We start from the raw sequence: 18,602 nt of genomic DNA, 5'->3' as shown, positions 1-18,602 counted from the left end.
CATTTTCAAGCAGCAGTAAAAATATTACACAAGTTATTAGTGTTAAATTATAATTAGTTGATTTAACTGTCAATTTAAAGAAAAATCTAATCATTTCTTTTAGTAATATTTTATTTATGGTAATACAATGAATAGAAGGATGGTTCGAGATTCATAGAAATCATATTTGACACTCTTATTAAATATGCTATAAGCTACAGGAATTTTAGACGTTTACGAGTACCAGTTTGAAAAATTATCCAGTGGTCTTCATAAATAACGTATACTCTTTCATTGTCATGACAAAAACAGATATGTCAATGAGTGCAGGTATTCACACAGTTTGCGCCAGTAGCTGACTCATTTATAGTGTTTGCTTATTTAAGTGAGTTTTGTATTTAATGTGTAATTTTATATATAGTTATACAAAGTTACACACTTACATAGCATGGTTGATTCTGCGACAAAACTTTTTTATATCAAAAAATTTACAAGAAATTTATAAAACTCAGTCTTCCTCATTTAATGCTGAACACTTTTACCACAATTTCACTTATAAGCAAAAGAAGGTCTTAAGCTTGGTTTCTAAAACCGTGTAAAAATAATCTTTCAATAAGTAATGTATACATTTATATTTTGTAAATCATGCCTATACATAGTTAATAGAAAAAGTAAGAAAAAGTTGAAATATTTTATACTAATAAATGAGGCATTCCAAAGCCAATCTGACTAACTCTAAATAACTAAAATTTTCAGTAAAGATACCGAAAGTTATTGAAATATAGAAAAACTGTAGTCATTGTTAAGCATGTTTTTAATAAACTCATCTTTTTAATACTTTAGGACATGTTTTCATCACTTTATTCATGTATAATAAAAATTCAATTAATTTAAGTAAGATAAAAAATTAAATTTATATGGTGTTATTCACATTGCTAACTGAAAGGTATTAAAAAAATATTCCAATTGGTTTGTACACAAGTCACTTTGTTAAACAAATGCACACAAAACAAAACTCTTTCGCATGAAAAACTAAACAGTATACATTGAAGTAACTAACATGGTAGCCTGGTTTCGGGAAACAGAACAAAAACTGATCCTAAGCATAAAATATAATATAAACATTTGTTTTTAAACAACTCTAGTCTGAGTAAGTGATGCAGTCATCACTTTCAAGTTCATCCTGCAGTTTGTAACTCAAATATCATTCTTCTTGACTCGAAGAAAAAAATAAAACTACATTCTTGAATATTTAGACCGATCAGTAGGTTGACGTCTAATAAAAGCACTTGATTTGATACAACCATTGAGATAAATATTTTTCTAGGTGTGATTAGTTAAAACTGTAGAAGACTTGAAAAAAGTTTCCCTCTCGTCCATAGATATTTTTTCTTTTTTCGTTGTAGTTTTCTTACACTCTTGCACTGTTTGTCATGTAAGGTTTTTGCACCAACTGTGTATTCTGATCTAATTTGATAGCTTTTATCAGAAATTCTCCTTTTATTATTCTGCAACCTCTTCCAAATATCTCAGTTTCATTTACGTTTATGACCTTTAATGGACTCAGAGTAGACCTAACCTCATTATCTGAAAGAGGAGAGTCACTATTTTCCTCGCCTATAACATCATTGTCATTTAGTTGGTGAACCTCATTAGAGCCTAATTTATTATTACTATTCAGGCCTCTGCGTGAATGAAGTATTTTTGAAACTTACACCTACATCTGAACGTGGTGTAATGTCTGGATCTGAGTCCGTGTTGTCAGCACAAATGTCAATTTCACTAATGAGCTATTTTTTGGATGAAATAAGGTAATACACATGAGTAATACTACACACACAAACACTGTATACTGTAGATAAAACACATTTGCACTTACATAACCTTTTACAAAAGTCAGTTCAACAATAAACATCAGCTGTCATGGAGCCAGGGAGTTACTCACTTTGGCCTCTGACACTGGTAAAATACTCAGTTACCTAAGTGAATAGGGCATTCTGTTAGCAAACTATTGAAGTATGGAGTTAGACAGTTTGGCCTTTGAACACCTCATATGATAGCAAGTAAAAGAAAAATTAAAACAAAACCATGAGCACTTTTGTCAAGTTTATTTACTTAAGATTGAAAGAAAATTCAATTTTGGGACCACTGAATTTGAAGTTTTTAAAGCATTATATTCATATAACTATGTTGCACTGTTTTGGTGAATCTGTAGCAATGTGATGGACACAGCTTGTTACTAATCCAGTTGAGGTAAGTTGGTACATAGTCCGGTCACAGTGAAAGTGTTAAGCATATTTTGTACGTTTCAATAATGCTCATTCTAATCAAAAGTAACAAATTTATCTCCTTGTATTAAAAGCAGAATTCTTAAGATGCATTGAAAAATTTACAAATTTTGTTTATGTAATATTCAGTTTAATGCTTTACTTTGCTAAAATATATAATTGTATTACATAATTTACAATTACTGTTTTTTTGTTATTAGTCACAAATATTGCTTTACTCAACATCTATAAAGAAATGATAAATGATTAGGCTGATCAGTTTTAAATGTATGAAAAATATAAACAATAAATAAAGATAACCTACGATAGTATGTTATGTGGATTGAAAGACGGTGCTATATTATATAAAAAAATATTAATGAATATTTGGTCAAAGAGGAACTTTAAGTGAACAAATTTCCATATGGATTGGATTATAAATTATGAGATACTCCAATCATTGCAGACCTTTTTAAAAATTAAACAAAATTCGCTAAGGAGCACAACTGCACAGTGTAAAGTATATTCATAGAAAATTTCATGGATTTATTTTTAAATTTCTTTACACAATACTGTTTTGTATATGCTGGAAAACTGTTTGATCCAATCTTCCTAAGAAATGCCAACGTCTCTGTCACCGTCGATGGACAGCCCGTCTCTCACAACATGTCCACTGTTGCCTGTCGAGTGATGTGAGCACGCAGGCGCTGGTCTGCTGCCAACATCTGCCCGATGGCATCAATCATCACCTAATGATGACAGATCGTCACCACAGCCCAAGTCCACCTCATTACGTCGCAGAGCTGTAACTACCGCTGCTACTAACCGCTGCAAGACAGATTACCACCACCCTGGCTGGACCGTATGTGCGAGTATGACTGTCAGATACGGGCCACACGTATGGTTTGCAGATTATGACAGCATGTAAGGATCGTCTTAGAATCTCTTATGGAGATTCTGCTAAGTGTACTGAGAACATTGGTTTAGGCTGAATAAAAAAAAACCTGTACTTTCTTTAAAAACTTGTTATGCTACATTTCCCATCCAAGCCTAAAAGGAAAAATAACTATTGTTAATTATAGTGTGAATAGGGCTTTGCAGTGTTTGTATGAGAGCTTGAGAAGTCAACAATAGAGATGCTTATGTCAAGTCTACATACTTTGTCCTCAAGACGGTTGGTACATTAAGAGACCGTTGTTCACCATTTACACTGGCAGGCTCTGTACAATACTAGATTTACTACCAAAGACTTAGTTATGAAGTGCTAAACTCAATAAGCCATTCACCTTTGAATATACTCAGTACTCCCTACAGGAAACAAAAATGGGGAATTAAATATAGTTACTTTTAATGCTCTCTTTCCCTCTAACTTTCAAATTAAGTTATAGAAGACGAAGTAGATTTATTATGTGGTATCATACACCTTCAGAAATTTTTTTAATGTACTATCCAAAAATCTACACAAATTTATTCTTTATGCATATACATACATGTGTGATATATTGTATTCTCTATATGAAACATTATTAATATTGATTTGCATAAAAAAGTAACAGGCAAAGATATTAGTTAATATCTGGAAAGAAAAAATCTGAAAACATGAGTTACAAAAGAGATCAATTTAACTTTAATTTTAGGGAAAAATAACTAGATTGTATGAGCCATGCAAGTGACAAATCAATTATTTAACTCCCTTATCTCAATGTTTACTTTTATCACTGTGATAATAAAATTATAATTTTTGAAGTAAAATAAATTCAACCCTTTACATAACACAAATCTATTTAGATACATCACCCTGACTGCCTGTTATCAGTTGTGTAACATATTGAATAATATATACTGCAAAGAATTTAACTCGCTTGCAAAATATCTGGTTCATTAAAAAGTAATAAACTGTTAATAAAAGACTGGAATTTCCATATATCTGAACGTGTTTTGATTTATAGCACTGACACAGAAATAGAGTATACTATAATATTAATTTTACATATTTTTTCCTACAAGATATTCGAAAAGTAGTCCCGCAGTTAAATACACAGAAATGTTGATTGATCAACAAGATGATTGAAGACAGAACAACAATAAGTCCCATGACTACTATGAGAAATTTTTTAAATGCACTGATTGACTTTTTGAACCAACTGTTAACCTGCTTTTGAAATTGTATTTAGAAAAGACTAAATACGAAGCAGTTATAGCAACTTTTAAGTTTTCATATGCATTGACAGTTAGAGCAAACCAATAAAAAACGTGAAAATGATATTTACAATCTGTGTCTCTATATATACTTAAGGAGAAATAAATTACAATATAATAAAATATGAGAGATTAAAAAAATATAATACATTAAATGCTTAAACATTGTACATATTTACTTTTTGTGACATTGTCAAAGGCTTACTCCTAGTCTGTAACTATGGTATGAACCAAGAGTATCATAATCCATCAACTGGCTTCAATAGACAAACAAAGTAAAAATGTAGCACACGGTTTTATACACAAATGTAAAGGTTTCATACACAAATGTATAAAGATTTGAATGTATTGATTAATTGTAACGCAATACAGACAGCTTTAAAAGATGATGAGTAACAGAACAACCATATGCTTTCAAATTAAACTAATAATACTGTAATTCCTATATTTAACTGTTATGTTTGTGTGTCATATTTAGTAGTATGAACAAAAATAGTTGTTTATATGAAATAAAAATGGGTTAAATAGTGTGGGGTATTCTTATTTAAGAACAAGTAATATACCTACAAACATTTGAAAACTGGAAAGAATTTTGAATATTTTAACAAAAATGTTTTTAACTACCTTACATCCAAATAAATTACATGATTAAGTTTGAACGTATGCTTAAGGGGTTATTGTCTGATATTTTAGAGACTAATTTCCACTTTCATAATTAACTATCCGACAGAGTTAAAATTTTGACTTTTAGATAATGTAATACAAAATTCATTGAAGTCAAAATAATTGCGATTGATGTTTAAATTATGCTTATTAGTCTTTTTTCATGAACAGTATTAAAATAAATTCTCTGATTGTTGTGTCAGGAAGGGTGTTGAAATAAAACGGATCACATAAACAAACCTAATGTAAAAACTCTCTCTCAATCTGGCCAGCCAGGGCTACAAGGCAGGTATATTAGCCTTATCTGACATAAGATTTACAGTGAATTAGAAACAGATAAAATCTTAATGAGTTGAAATAAGATACATTCTCGAGACAGGCTGAGTGGGGAGGGGGCACATGTTTCTGACTGTTTTATTGAAATGGCCTCAAAGAAGGAGTGCCCTGTGCATAACTTGTGCTCATTTTGGTTTCAGCATATGCAAAACTGGTTATTCCTGGTGAAATTATCAAACATTTTATTTTCTATATGAGTCAGTCATTATTGAACCGTGTAAAATATTACAAAATACATACCATAAATTGCTCTTGTGTTTGAAATGCGTACCTACAGTATACTTGTCACTTTTAGACTTAAATTGAACAAGAAAAATGTTATTCTTTAATTAATGAATTTTCTTTACTGTATCATCTAAAAATTTAGTACCCAAAATAATACAATGTTTACCCCTTACATTTTAAAACCTGGTATTATATTCTTGATGATCAATGTTACAATTATCAATTATCTAAATGTTGCAATTAGTGTTAAATAATACACAATTTTGATATTTCGGAGATTTGAGCATTTAATTAAAACTTATAAACATAAAACATAAAAAATTCCAAATCAGTAAGAATCCTTACATGAAACATGTATTTATGATTTATTATTTCTACATATTGTGTGCTTAAATATTTTCAAAATAAATAAACAAATAAAGCCCAGTACTATAAAGTAATTTTTTTCCCTCTAATATTATTTCACATTTTCTTAAAACTTCTAACTGTAACGATTGATAATTGAAAATCATATAAAATATACTATTTTATACGGGACTGTATTTACACTGAATAATACACAATTTGCCCTATAAAAAGGTATTACAAGCTAACATGGGAATGTTGCTCAATTTCTTCACTCTTCTGACAAACAGAGCAAAAGTGATAAAAGAAAAAAAAGCAAGACTGACCTGGAAGTGCAAAATGATGGTCCAGATAAGGCCTAAGGTCAGCTTAGGGTTGCCGTCAACAATGTCTTCCGCCCTGATGTTGACCAGTTTGATCTGGAACAGGCATCACATTCTTTATCAATATCATCAAAATTATTACCATCAACTATAAAAAATCAAAATTACTGAGATTGCAAGTTTCATTTAGGTAGGTATTTCTATAAATATTCCCTTGACATCTCTATGACCTGCTCTTCTCTAAAACGTTTCCTTAACTTCATTTCTTACTCTAAAACTTATTTACGGAAATTACTGCACAGTTTACGTGAAGGTATTTACAACAAATTAAACTAAATGATGATCACTAATTATAAACATGCGTTTTTATATTTCTTACTACATAGTAATGAGTGTTATTCATTTTATAAGATACTGAGTGAAGCCACACTAAATAAAATGTTCAGAACTTTCTACAGCAATCAATAAACATTTCAGTGTGTAAAATAACAGTTTTATAAGATAACAAATCTATCACAGAAAAGGTGCAGCTTGGCCTCACCATTCTATACATGTTACCTGAAGTATATATTTAACTACCACAATTTACCATTGATAAATGCACTATATCACCACACTTAAATATAGTAAATTAATAATTACTTCATGACATCATGCAGTAAAGAAGTTGGCTACAATGTGCTCCAATGAGTTCTCATCTTAAACTAAATAATATAGAGGTAAATTATAGGTGAATATGTAAGTATAGGTAAATTGCAGACTTACAGTTGCAAGCATCATGGTATCAACTTATAACAAAATCTATTGGAATTGCTAATAAACTGACCAACAACAAATTAAACAAACTAACTGTTTAGAAAATCTCTATAATTAATGACTCAAACTTTCTTGTTTAATTAGTGCATACATTTGTTTTGGAATCTCAAAACTTACCAGGCCATAATTTTTATGAAATAATAAATAAAGGTATTGGCAACTCACCTTCTTGTACCTGAGGAAGTCCAGGGCCATTTGCACATTCTGCAGCATGTGGAACCGCATCTTGCCTCTCTCTCTGGGCTGCAACAAAACAACAGATACTTGTTAAACTCAACATATTTTATTTGAAATTTCATTTTTTTACACCAGAAAAATAAACAGAAAACAATGGTGCAGGTAGGCACAATACCGAAATTTTCATACCTACATGTGGTATTAGTGTACACAATATCCATACAAGTAGAGAGAATACCATAAAAAAGTAATTTATTCATGAAAGCTCAGTGTCAGCTTATTGATTTATTCCAGTTTCTTGTCTATTTTACATTTTCAATTCTTCAAAACTAACATATAATGCCCGAAGTATTAAGAGACTAGATTGACAGATCCTATTCTTATTCATTAAACTTTAGCAAGAGCCTACTTTTATTATTTAATTCCAACAATGGAACTGGAACCCTGATGTCTAATTACATGAATAAACAAGCCATTTACTACACTAAGAGCCAGTACTTTTTGTCCATTAATTGCTTCATATTTAGAATTATTCTGTCACAAATAACCAGTTTTGTGAAATTATGCATTATTATGTACTGTTCTGTTATGAAAATAGTGTTCCAATGTCTGAGGAGTATCTCATTTGCAATGTCAGATGTAATTCCAAATTTGGACCATTCTCAGGTGGAGTTGGAGTCTGAGGTGGTAAACGAAAAACGAATTAACCAAGGGCAAGTGCTGTACCAGGATGGTCGTCAGAACCTTATATTCGTAATTTCATCTACTTGTATAATAATAGTAAGAGCCCATTAATCAAGTAGTTGTTTTTTTGTTTTAATACTATTTCTGACGGATTATATTTTTGTATTTATCAAGGTACTCTTGTTTTAAGTGTAAACAACGTAATAATAAATAAATATTCTCACAAACAGACACTGGTTGATGAGACAAAGTAAACATTTAACCATATCTTAATGGACGCTGGTTGTACTACCAACTCTCATTGCCTTTCACTTTCAACTTCCCTTGACTTCTTGCTCATTCGTGTTACTGGGTTCAGAATGAATCATTATTAAATTTATAGACAGGTAAAAATCTCAAGTAAGATTATGGCATCAATCGCATCCTTTAACAGCTGATGTACAGACATCTGCTGTATATCACTCACTTATAATAACATGACAACTCTCTATGGCCTCACCCCCACTGGGTCTTACTGGCAGTAAACCTCAATCTCCTCTCCCAGGCTTGCTATTCCAGACAATACCCCTTTGTTAACTTTCCCCACAATCTTTTTATACTGCCATTTAATTCTTCCATCAAAGTGTTCTAATGGGCTGGGGAAAACTTCAATACACATCTCAAAATATATTGTTTGGTAACATTACACAAACCTATATAATACTCGTATATTATTAGTTTATGAGGAATAACATATCTGATAAAGTTATAAACATAAAAGTTTCTTAACAAGTGGATTTGATTTGGTTACAAACATAAATTATTTTTGTAAATATTCATCTAAATTGTATCTCAATGTATTCTATCAACCATATGGAAAACTTATTTGCATAAAAAAATTAAGAGTTATAAAACAGTTTTTCTTCAGTGTAATAGCTGAGATTAACAATCATTATTCAACACTGAATTGCTACCATCAACCTTAAAAAAAAAAAAAAAAATAATAATAAGGAAGTATAACAGTTACTTGGAACAGCTGATTTTAAATAATGTTTCAATCTTCATATTTATTATGAGAAACTGAGACAATAACTTGCACAAATAGGAATAGCTGTCTTCTTAGATTTTTAATGATTAGTACTGTACTTACCAAAGACATGTGTAAGTACTATCTCCAAATCAAGTCAAGTTTAAATCAATAAAAAAGCCTCAGTAATATATATCTTCAATTTTGTATACAAGAAATTACAATTTTATTAGTGAGTTAAAATACATTTTGTTGATGTTAAAGAGGATTACTGTAATTATGAAAAGGTAATAGCATACATTTAAGTTTCTGTTCATATTTTACGAAATTTAAAACTTTCTGTCCGTTGCTAAACTAGTTATTCACAGCAAATTTTCATCCATTTTGGCATATTTGCACACATTAAAGACTAAATCATATATATATATATATATATATATATATATATATATATATATATATATTCATTTAAAAACTACTTAACACAAAGCTTAAGATCCTTTTAATATTTATTTGTTCCTACAAAATATTAACTCGATAAGTATTGCTTACAGATATAATTTACCTCTTTTATTCTTTAATGTTGAAAAGCTTCTACTTGTTACAGGTTTAACTTTTAATTCATTCCCAAAAAAGGTATTTGTATAGTTTTTTATTTTAACATTAACAGAAATATAAAATTAAGATGCTACATTACACCTTTTATAATATTTTTCTTCAGACTACAAGATAACAAAGTTTTAATGGGAAACAGTGTAAGAAAGTAAACTGACCATTCCCATACAATTTGTGTTGGTAGTGCAGCTAATGAAATATAGAGCCGCTCAATTTATAAATACCAACTGATGAAACCAGCACTTTCAATTGACAACCAATTATTAAGAGGATTTACGATGACATTACAGGAGTAGTCAGTCAGCTCAGCGGCGGCGAACATGGCCATGAACACCACCAGGTGGTCAGCTATTGCTGATTATCTACATGATCATTAGTTATCGCCTCAATTATGTCCGTTACTGCGTTCCCACAGCAGCAGGGACTACATATCCTTTACTTTCTACAGGATATGTATTCTATTGATCCGTTTAATTGCATAATACATTTATATAGTTTCTTTTATCAAAATTACATAAATAGCGAATAGCTTGCAGGAAGTACTTTGAGGACTAAAGTTGATCTGTGTGACCAGAACTGGCAGTAGGATGGTCTCACCCAATGGTTCCTAATCTGTTTCATATCCCGTACTACTTGAGAACAAGCCTGTGGTTTGGGGCCCTGAAGTCGAAGACTGAAGCAGTTTCTATGTGCGTGAAGAACCATTTCTAGCTCGAATCCATAATATTTCCCTAGTAGAGTTTGTATTGCTGCCACGATCCAGAATGACATACATACTGGGTCTGATAAAGAAGCCTACTTTAATAAAACATTGTCTACTTTAGCCCCTTGTAATATTCTTCCGTTGCTCTAACAATGTTTGCATTGTCCCGATCAAGATACAAGATGCGATAAATGTAATGTCACGCAGCGGGTTTGAAAGGTCTAATTCAGTCAAAAGGCGCCTACTTCAAGTTGCTGTAATCTACTGCTGGTCTGGTGCCGTAGTAGCATTTGTATTGTTGCCCAAATCAAGAAAATATATACTTGCGTAGGTCTGAAAAGTCTTATTCCTTGAAAAAGCTTCTACTTCCGGCCATTGATATTATGGCCCAATGTATTTCGGGTGACTAGTAGCGTTTGCCTTGTCCCAATCAAACAATTAATTATATAAATGTGTTGATCTAAAAAGTTTACTTCAGTTAAAAAACGACTACTTTCGGCCAGCACTACCGGTATCTACTTTTAATTTAATATACTTCCTGTACAGATAGTCTGCTGAGTGCATAATACACACACGTGTCAGTCAAATTTCACCTATCAGGACAGCCGGAAGTAAAAAAACAAAATATCATAGGACTTTCCTCCCTATATTGGGGCTCTCTATTTGAAAGTTTGACAGTTAATTTGTACTGAAGTTATGCTTGTTACTGCAAATTTGCCAAAATGAGACTCTGAGTTACTTGCAGAGGTTCTATAGTATTCCAGTTTTCAGCTATTTATCCCATTTAAGGTGTAAATACTGTTATGACAAATATTAAACAATACATACACACCAACAATCATTAACCACAGATCATAAGTGGTGTTAGTTTTGTTCAGGCATCCAGTCCATGCTTGCTCAGTACGAGTCATGCATGCATGCTTTGACGGCTGACAACTCACGGCTGTTCATTACACCGCAATACAATAATTTATAAAATGCATATTTTCGCCATGCCTGATATTTTTTTGCGTGTCCACACACGTCCTCTTCCGTACCCCTAGAGGTACGCGTTATACAGGATGGGAACCGCTGCAGTCTTATCTACTACATTTAGTTTTCATACCAATCTATTTTATCCACTCGCATAGCTATAACTGTACCATTCATGTATACTTACATGAGTTAACAAAAGTAACAATACGAGTAAAAATTGTCTCAACTCAATAGTAAATGACGAGACTAAAATACCTTATTAAAGAACAAAACCCATTCATGAACTCATCCTGTGTGAATAATTGACAGACAAGAATTGCATAAAAATTCATTAATAAGTCAAAAAACAAACTGATTCCAAAAGAATTGCAAAGTATGATCTCATGCTTTTAAATATATTAGATTCTCGTTCAACCGAATTAGATGAGGCCGAGAAGTTATTATTCAATGAATACAATATAAACGTACAAAATTGTCCTTTAAAATGAGTGCGCCTGCAAATCAAGGAGTATTAATTATTGCATTTTATAATATCGTCGTTATTTGTTTATATAAAAGAAACTCAAACAAATGATTGTTTGCTTTGCATCTATTCAGTTAATCTGAAAATTCTTTTAACCAGGTTTTCTGTTAATCAACACCAGTGTTTACAAAAATCTATCTGACAGTACATTTTAGCTTAAACATTTCCTGAAATTACTGACAAGCTTTATATGTTAAAACAGTAGAGGATGTAAGAAGAGAAGAGATGATAAATATGTCTTGTCCCATCTTTATCGAATCACCCATCAACGCCAACTCATGTTCCAACTGCCAGACTTATTAAATCATCCATCGGACAAAATTAATTGCTCTTCCACCCATACTTTCTGTGACAAACGGATCCAGAGTCAATTAAGAGCTACTGATGACACTAATCGAAGTGACCCATGACATCTCTGATGACCCCTTCCTTCATTCTCTCAGCTTTGATAACCCTTGTTGGCCTTGTCACTTACTTAACAACAAAAGTCTTTAAATTGCCAGAACCTGTGAGAATCGTTTATTCCTCTTAGCAGATGTATTCTTAATTTTTTTCGTTTTTTTTTTTTAATTTATCACGAGGAAAACTGAAGTAGATGTCTGGTTTTATGTGTCCTAGGGTTTGAAAACCTCTAACCGCAGAAAAATAGAAGAGTAGCTATGTAACTATAGAGTTACAAACATCAATACTCACCACTGAATGAGATTGTAGTACTAGATGACCCTTTGACAATCTATCATCTGTAATTTGACGTCCTCAGGAGAATTCAATTTTGGCTGGTGTATGCCTTCTAGTTCAACCTACACTGGCCACAGCAAAACTCCATATTACTTACATCTGGACAACCCTATAGATGTCCAGGAGCGGCACATCACTATCCGCAACAGTCACAGTACACAACCGTCCCAATCCTGAATCTCTCACTTCGGAAGAGAGCACAGATGCTCTTCTAGGATAAGTGCAATGAGGGGATTTCTCAGCTTCTTGCCCCAATTTTGGCTGGGCAGTTGTTTACTAGAAAGTGTAATGAGGGGATTTCTCAGCTTCTTGCCCCAATTCTGGTTGGCAGTTGTTTACTAGAAAGTTCAATGAGAGGATTCCTCAGCTTCTTGTATCAATTCTGGTTGGGCAGTTGTTTACTAGAAAGTGCAATGAGAAGATTCCTCAACTTCTTGCCCCAATTCTGGCTGTGCAGTTGTTTTCTAGAAAGTTTAATGAGGGGATTCCTCAGCTTCTTGTACCAATTCTGGTTGGGCAGTTGTTTACTAGAAAGTTTAATGAGGAAATTTCTCAGCTTCTTACCCCAATTCTGGCTGGGCAGTTGTTTATTATAAGTTTAAAGAGGGGATTTCTCAGATTCTTACCCTAATTATGGCTGGGCATTTGTTTACTAGACTAAGTCCAATGAGAGGATTCCTAAGCTTGCCCTACTTCTGGCTGGGCAGTTGTTTACTAATAATAATCCTTTTAGATGCTCAGCTGTGGAATATAAGGACCGGATCACACAGTGTATCATTTTATCACTGACCTACACCAACTTTCTATGATACCCTAACTTAGTATTTCCTACGGCATCAAACTTAAGTGTTATCAAAACCCACAATTTATCGGTTAGAGAATGAATTCCCTACACATTCGATTTACGAAGTCACAGCTTAGTAGATGTGCTTAACAGTTTATTCAATGGACCACTTAATCCTCCTACAATCTAACACCTGTGCAGATAAAGTAAACTTTTATAAATTAAATTATACATTATTTGTATTTACAACTATAAAGATACAGTCGGTAGGCTAAAATAATTTATTTTGGAAATAATAAGGCATAATCTTGTTCACTTTAGTACACTAAATCGTTTTGGGAATGAACATACACTTTCTGTAATTCTTTTATTAAACATCACACTGTATTTCCCAAAAGCACTAACTACTTAATGATCTATTAAAGGAAGGAACCTAAGTGATGGTCGAGCGATTGGACTAATCTAAAGATTATTCATTCATTCATCTAACCAACATTGCTCAGCTATCCAGCTCAAAACCAACCGTTTGTAAAACAAAAGTTATATGCTTGCACTATTTATGTATTGCTGACAAATAATTAAATGTAAATCATCAACTTTTTCTTAAGTCCACAGCTGTCCACAGAACTATTAAACTTTCACAGCAAAAAGTCGAGATCACTCCCGGTAATAACTGACATGTCCAGTCGTTTTTTGTTGTTGATAATTTCTCCACATTCACTGCTCCACTCTCTATTAGATGGGCTGTAAATGTTTTAATGTCGTTCCCACAGATTTGAGGCTGCAGAATTCTCTACAGTATTAATTAATAATTTAATACCTAGAGTTAAAAGAGACTCACCGGCTTCATAAATTCCAACATATGGATTTATGTTTACTGTACATGTTTTAATGGCCTTTCCATAAACGTGAAGCTGCAGATTTCTTTATTTATCAATTAAAATTTAAACTAGAGCTGAATGACGCTCACCGGCCTCACAAATAAGTGTTTATTTAATTTTTAATGGTCCACACACGTTTTAATAACAAGCACCTAAGAAGTAGTAATAACATCTTTGCTTGAGAGAAAATGGAAGTAGAATAAATGCTTTGCTGGTGTAGTGGAGTAGATTCTGAAGGGTATCGCTTTAAATAATAAACAAATCAATGGTATGTATGGTTTTTAGTTTGTACAATTATTTAAAAAAGTCAAATCAACAAGAAAATTATTTAACAAACCTTTTTTATACATTTTGCCAAAATGGTTGTATATAACCTTAATAGAATTCTGCATATTGCAATACCTCTCGTGACATCCCCAACTCAAGCCCTGCCAGAGATTATGTGATATACAAACGTTGAGTTAAGTACATAATTATAGCTTCCAAGGTTTCTACATAGCTCAGACTGAGCCTGGTAACAGAATCGTACCAGTATCATAAGTTTGCTTGTCAATCTCATTACAAACAGATTGAGACATAGTCCATCACATTCATGAACAACCATATCTTAACAACCAAAAATACAGACCAAAAGTACTATGTTTATTTTAAGCTATTTAAAACATTAATTAATACAATTTCGATATGTATTCAGATGTTAAGATGGTATAGACTTTCAAAGTAAAACACATAGTCTTATGTTATTATTTGGCATTCTCTTTTTGTTTATATAACAGCCTATGAGAAGGATAAATATGTTAGCATTGATTTGTAATTGAACGTTCTTCTTGCTCGGCACCCAGCAGTAAACAAAAGAGACAGAGATTATACATTCAATCATTACAGTGAAGACGTTACTGGGGATTACATGTATAAGTAAAATAATTAGCATTGTAATTCTATCCACTGACACAATCCGCATATGTACCCCATATGCAGAGTCTATTTTGTCTTCACAATAAAGCCATTGTGAAGCAATATTTAAAACGTTCTATAATATTTTACTAATTAATGACAGTTAATGTTATTTATCGGTTTTAATATTTCTTCAAGTTTCGAGTTTACGGCCAAACAACGTTGTGACGGAATATAGAATAACCAGCATCAATACAAGTACATATGATGACTATCATAATTTATAACAGAGACCATCAACACCAGCCTCGTTAAACAGTTCCAAGATGTTTGCTGCTCGTATTTTGCTAAGTTTTTATCTTGACTATTACATACTAGGTAAAATGTAATACACAAAGGTAAAGTGATTCTCGGTACCGTAAGGAGTTTAAAACATCAAAGACATTAAGAAAGTAGCCAGCCATTCAAAAGTTCAAATGGAAATAGTCATAACATTCAAAGTACTAATATATTGGGAATATATTGGTTAAGACCGAGAAGGGTTTTAGATTATCAGACCAGTTACAACTTTTGCTCTGATACATTATTTGCATATATTTTTTCTGTTTTTTTTTACATATAACAATAGGAATGTTCATGACCAAATTACCCAACTGATAACAACAAAACCAGGCAAAATTCATCCTGAAAAAGGTCAATAGTTCAAATCACTACAAAAATCCGAACGGTGACCGTATTTTTGTCTTTAAAGGCCGTTATTGCAGAAGGTTTGTACAAATGTACAGTGAACAGTATTCACACATCTTCCATTTGATATTTCAAGATAACGATATGCATTTAAATGTACTTTTCTTCAGACTGTGCCAGAATAATAATGTATTTGTTAATGTGTAATATTATCTTCACATTAAGTTGAACAAACAAAAGTTTATTTTTACTAAAACGTCAGAACCTAGTAAACAGATACCATTTTGGTTTTAGCCTACCCCCCCCCCATCCATCCTTGCCAAGTGTGTTACATTGTGACAGATTATTTTTAGCGTTCAATATCTTAAATTAATTTTAAAACCAGTTTTCGAGAATATCGTAGGGTCAAAAACTCTTACATTACTGATTTAGTGTAGTCTTAAACATATGTACAAACCATTTTTTTAACCAGTGGTCTTCATTTTTAATTCTTTCATTTAAAAATCCATGTTTAACATATTAAATATTATTTATAACTTGACCTCTGATAAAATTTACAATTCTCTATTAATTACTCATGAATTGCAAACCAGAACAGGTCACTGATGGCTTTTAAAAAAAGGAACTTTCTACAATGCCCTACTGATAAGTTTCGTTGTCATTAATAAAACATCAAATAATTATGATTCCTCACAACTGAAGCAATGTATCTAAAGAACGTGACATTTTAGTCTTTTCATCTTTATTTTTCCTTTTTACTTTTCCACTTCGACTATCTTCCTGACAGTCAGTGCTCATAACTTCGGAAGCTAATTCCTACATGAGACCTGAATGTTCATGAGGATCCTGGCTGTTCGAGTGTATGGGGTTTTGTTGAAAACTATGACATGAGAACTCAATACTTAACTAGTACAAGACCAGTTTTACAACCCCTCCCCCCTCACGTGTTGTTTGCCTTACGGGAAAATTCCAGGCCAACATAATAATTAATGAAGGAAACCTTTACAGGATAATACTGGATTTCATAAGAAGGCCACATTACCATTTATAGACAATAAAGAATAGGAAAAGCTTATACTTCCAGGTAGTTCACGAAAATGTGTCATGTTCAAGATAAGACTTCCACTTTCCTTGTCATTAGTATTCACAGCATTCCACGTTATTGACCATCTTTTTAGGGATGGAAGGAAGCCTCACTTTAATTAACGTACAGTAGATACGGTAAAATGACATCAGCCCTCGGTCATCCTGACATCACGCAATCTGCGAGGCTTCCGTCCACAGGGTCTGTACTGACTCACCAGAAGCCTCAGAGGTGACTGACTCACTCGCTGTTGATGAGAGGTCATCCTTTCAAATTACAGTCCATTACCGTAATGGGTCAGATTAGCCTATAATTTTACTTCTTAGATTCAGTGCCGCTTTAGGGAACCGGTGATAAGATATAATCATGAAATCTGTATTCTACTTGGTGCATTAAGTGAGAAACATTTCTGTATTTCTATAAACTTAAGTGTCACAGAATATAAAGATCACATAAGTAGATTCTATTTTACTTTTTGCTCAGGTCATAGTCTAAGAAATTTTAATTGACTGAAGAATATGCACATATTTCTACATAGCTATTTCAAACATTCCCTTATTCTATAGATTTAAATTCTTCCAGTTATTAACAAAATATGTAAAAACCTATATACATAAAAACCTAATACCACTGACTGATTCATTAACAAATCTCTAAAAATAAAAAATGGATTAATATCAAACTTTGTACATACGTTTGTCTTCTTACATGTTCCCTAAGAAACAATTTTTAAAAAAAATCACAGCCTAAGCACGGAAATCTGTGAAAGTCCTCTACATTTTTAATAGCAGTTTACATTACATAAGTTTTTTTTAATTACAAATAACATTAGAATTCCATATGCGTCAATTAGATATGCTCTAGACAAGAGTTTTGCATGTTTTCATAATCAATCAGAAGAACTCATGAAAAACCGTGATATTGCTCACGTGCCCCTGGATTATTAAACCTAAGAAGATGTAAACGTGTGCTTACAGTTATGAGTGAACAGTGCTCGATAGTAGTCACAACTGAACCAACAAGCATACGGGTCTGATGCAGTGGGAGACTTGTGGTGCCAAAACAGTTACTTACTCTAATGTAGATCACAGGATTTTACCATCTTTCTGCATTATATGAAAGTATAAGATTTGCATTGATCACATTCCAAAGTCATAATGTCAGTCTGGTTTACTTATATTATAGTTCAGCAATTCTTTCATAAACCACGTCATTCGGCGTCTTCACAAATCCTCAGTAAAATCAAAAGCAGCCTACAAAATAACTAATGCGTCAAGTAATGCCATATGTGTGCCATCCAACACTTCAATTACAGATTAACTGATTGCGATCTCAATTCAGCAAGGGGAGATGTATAACAAACAGCCGAATATCGGGCTCCGATCTGCACGGTATCTCGCGGCGAATCGAACATTTCAGTCGGGAGAGAAGTTAACCTTTAAACAGCAATTATTGTAGACAAAGTATGGGAGAAAAACTTTGGTAACAAACGTGTCACGGTGGTTTGGTAACGCGGTTGTATTAATTATTCGCTCCATCAGGTGACACCGCACTGCGCACAGATTGTACATTCGTCATGACAAGGGGTTTGCCTATCCTTCTTAATTTAAATTAGATTTAGATTTACCCCAAAATATTTATCGTTTAATGAACAAATTTAAACGACAGTAATCCTAATAATGCTTCATTCTTAACGTG

At 32.5% G+C, this 18,602-nt stretch overlaps 1 protein-coding gene across 34 annotated transcripts in view; it reads right to left on the bottom strand.

The window, feature by feature from the left end:
• The window catches only part of LOC124367590 (dystonin), a 389,529-nt gene that overhangs the window by 191,356 nt on the left and 179,571 nt on the right, over positions 1 to 18,602 (bottom strand). For all 34 annotated transcript variants that reach the window (XM_046824584.1, XM_046824679.1, XM_046824768.1 and 31 more), the window contains 2 exons: positions 7,319 to 7,396; positions 6,341 to 6,433 (listed from right to left, as the gene is read on the bottom strand). In XM_046824584.1, coding sequence (XP_046680540.1) covers positions 6,341 to 6,433; positions 7,319 to 7,396 — 171 coding nt within the window. The remainder of the gene's footprint in view (positions 1 to 6,340; positions 6,434 to 7,318; positions 7,397 to 18,602) is intronic.

The sequence above is a fragment of the Homalodisca vitripennis genome, chromosome 1 (genome assembly GCF_021130785.1).
Source record: "Homalodisca vitripennis isolate AUS2020 chromosome 1, UT_GWSS_2.1, whole genome shotgun sequence".
NCBI lineage: Eukaryota > Metazoa > Arthropoda > Insecta > Hemiptera > Cicadellidae > Homalodisca > Homalodisca vitripennis.
Note: the sequence above shows the minus strand (reverse complement) of the source record. Positions and strands in the feature narration are given on the sequence as shown.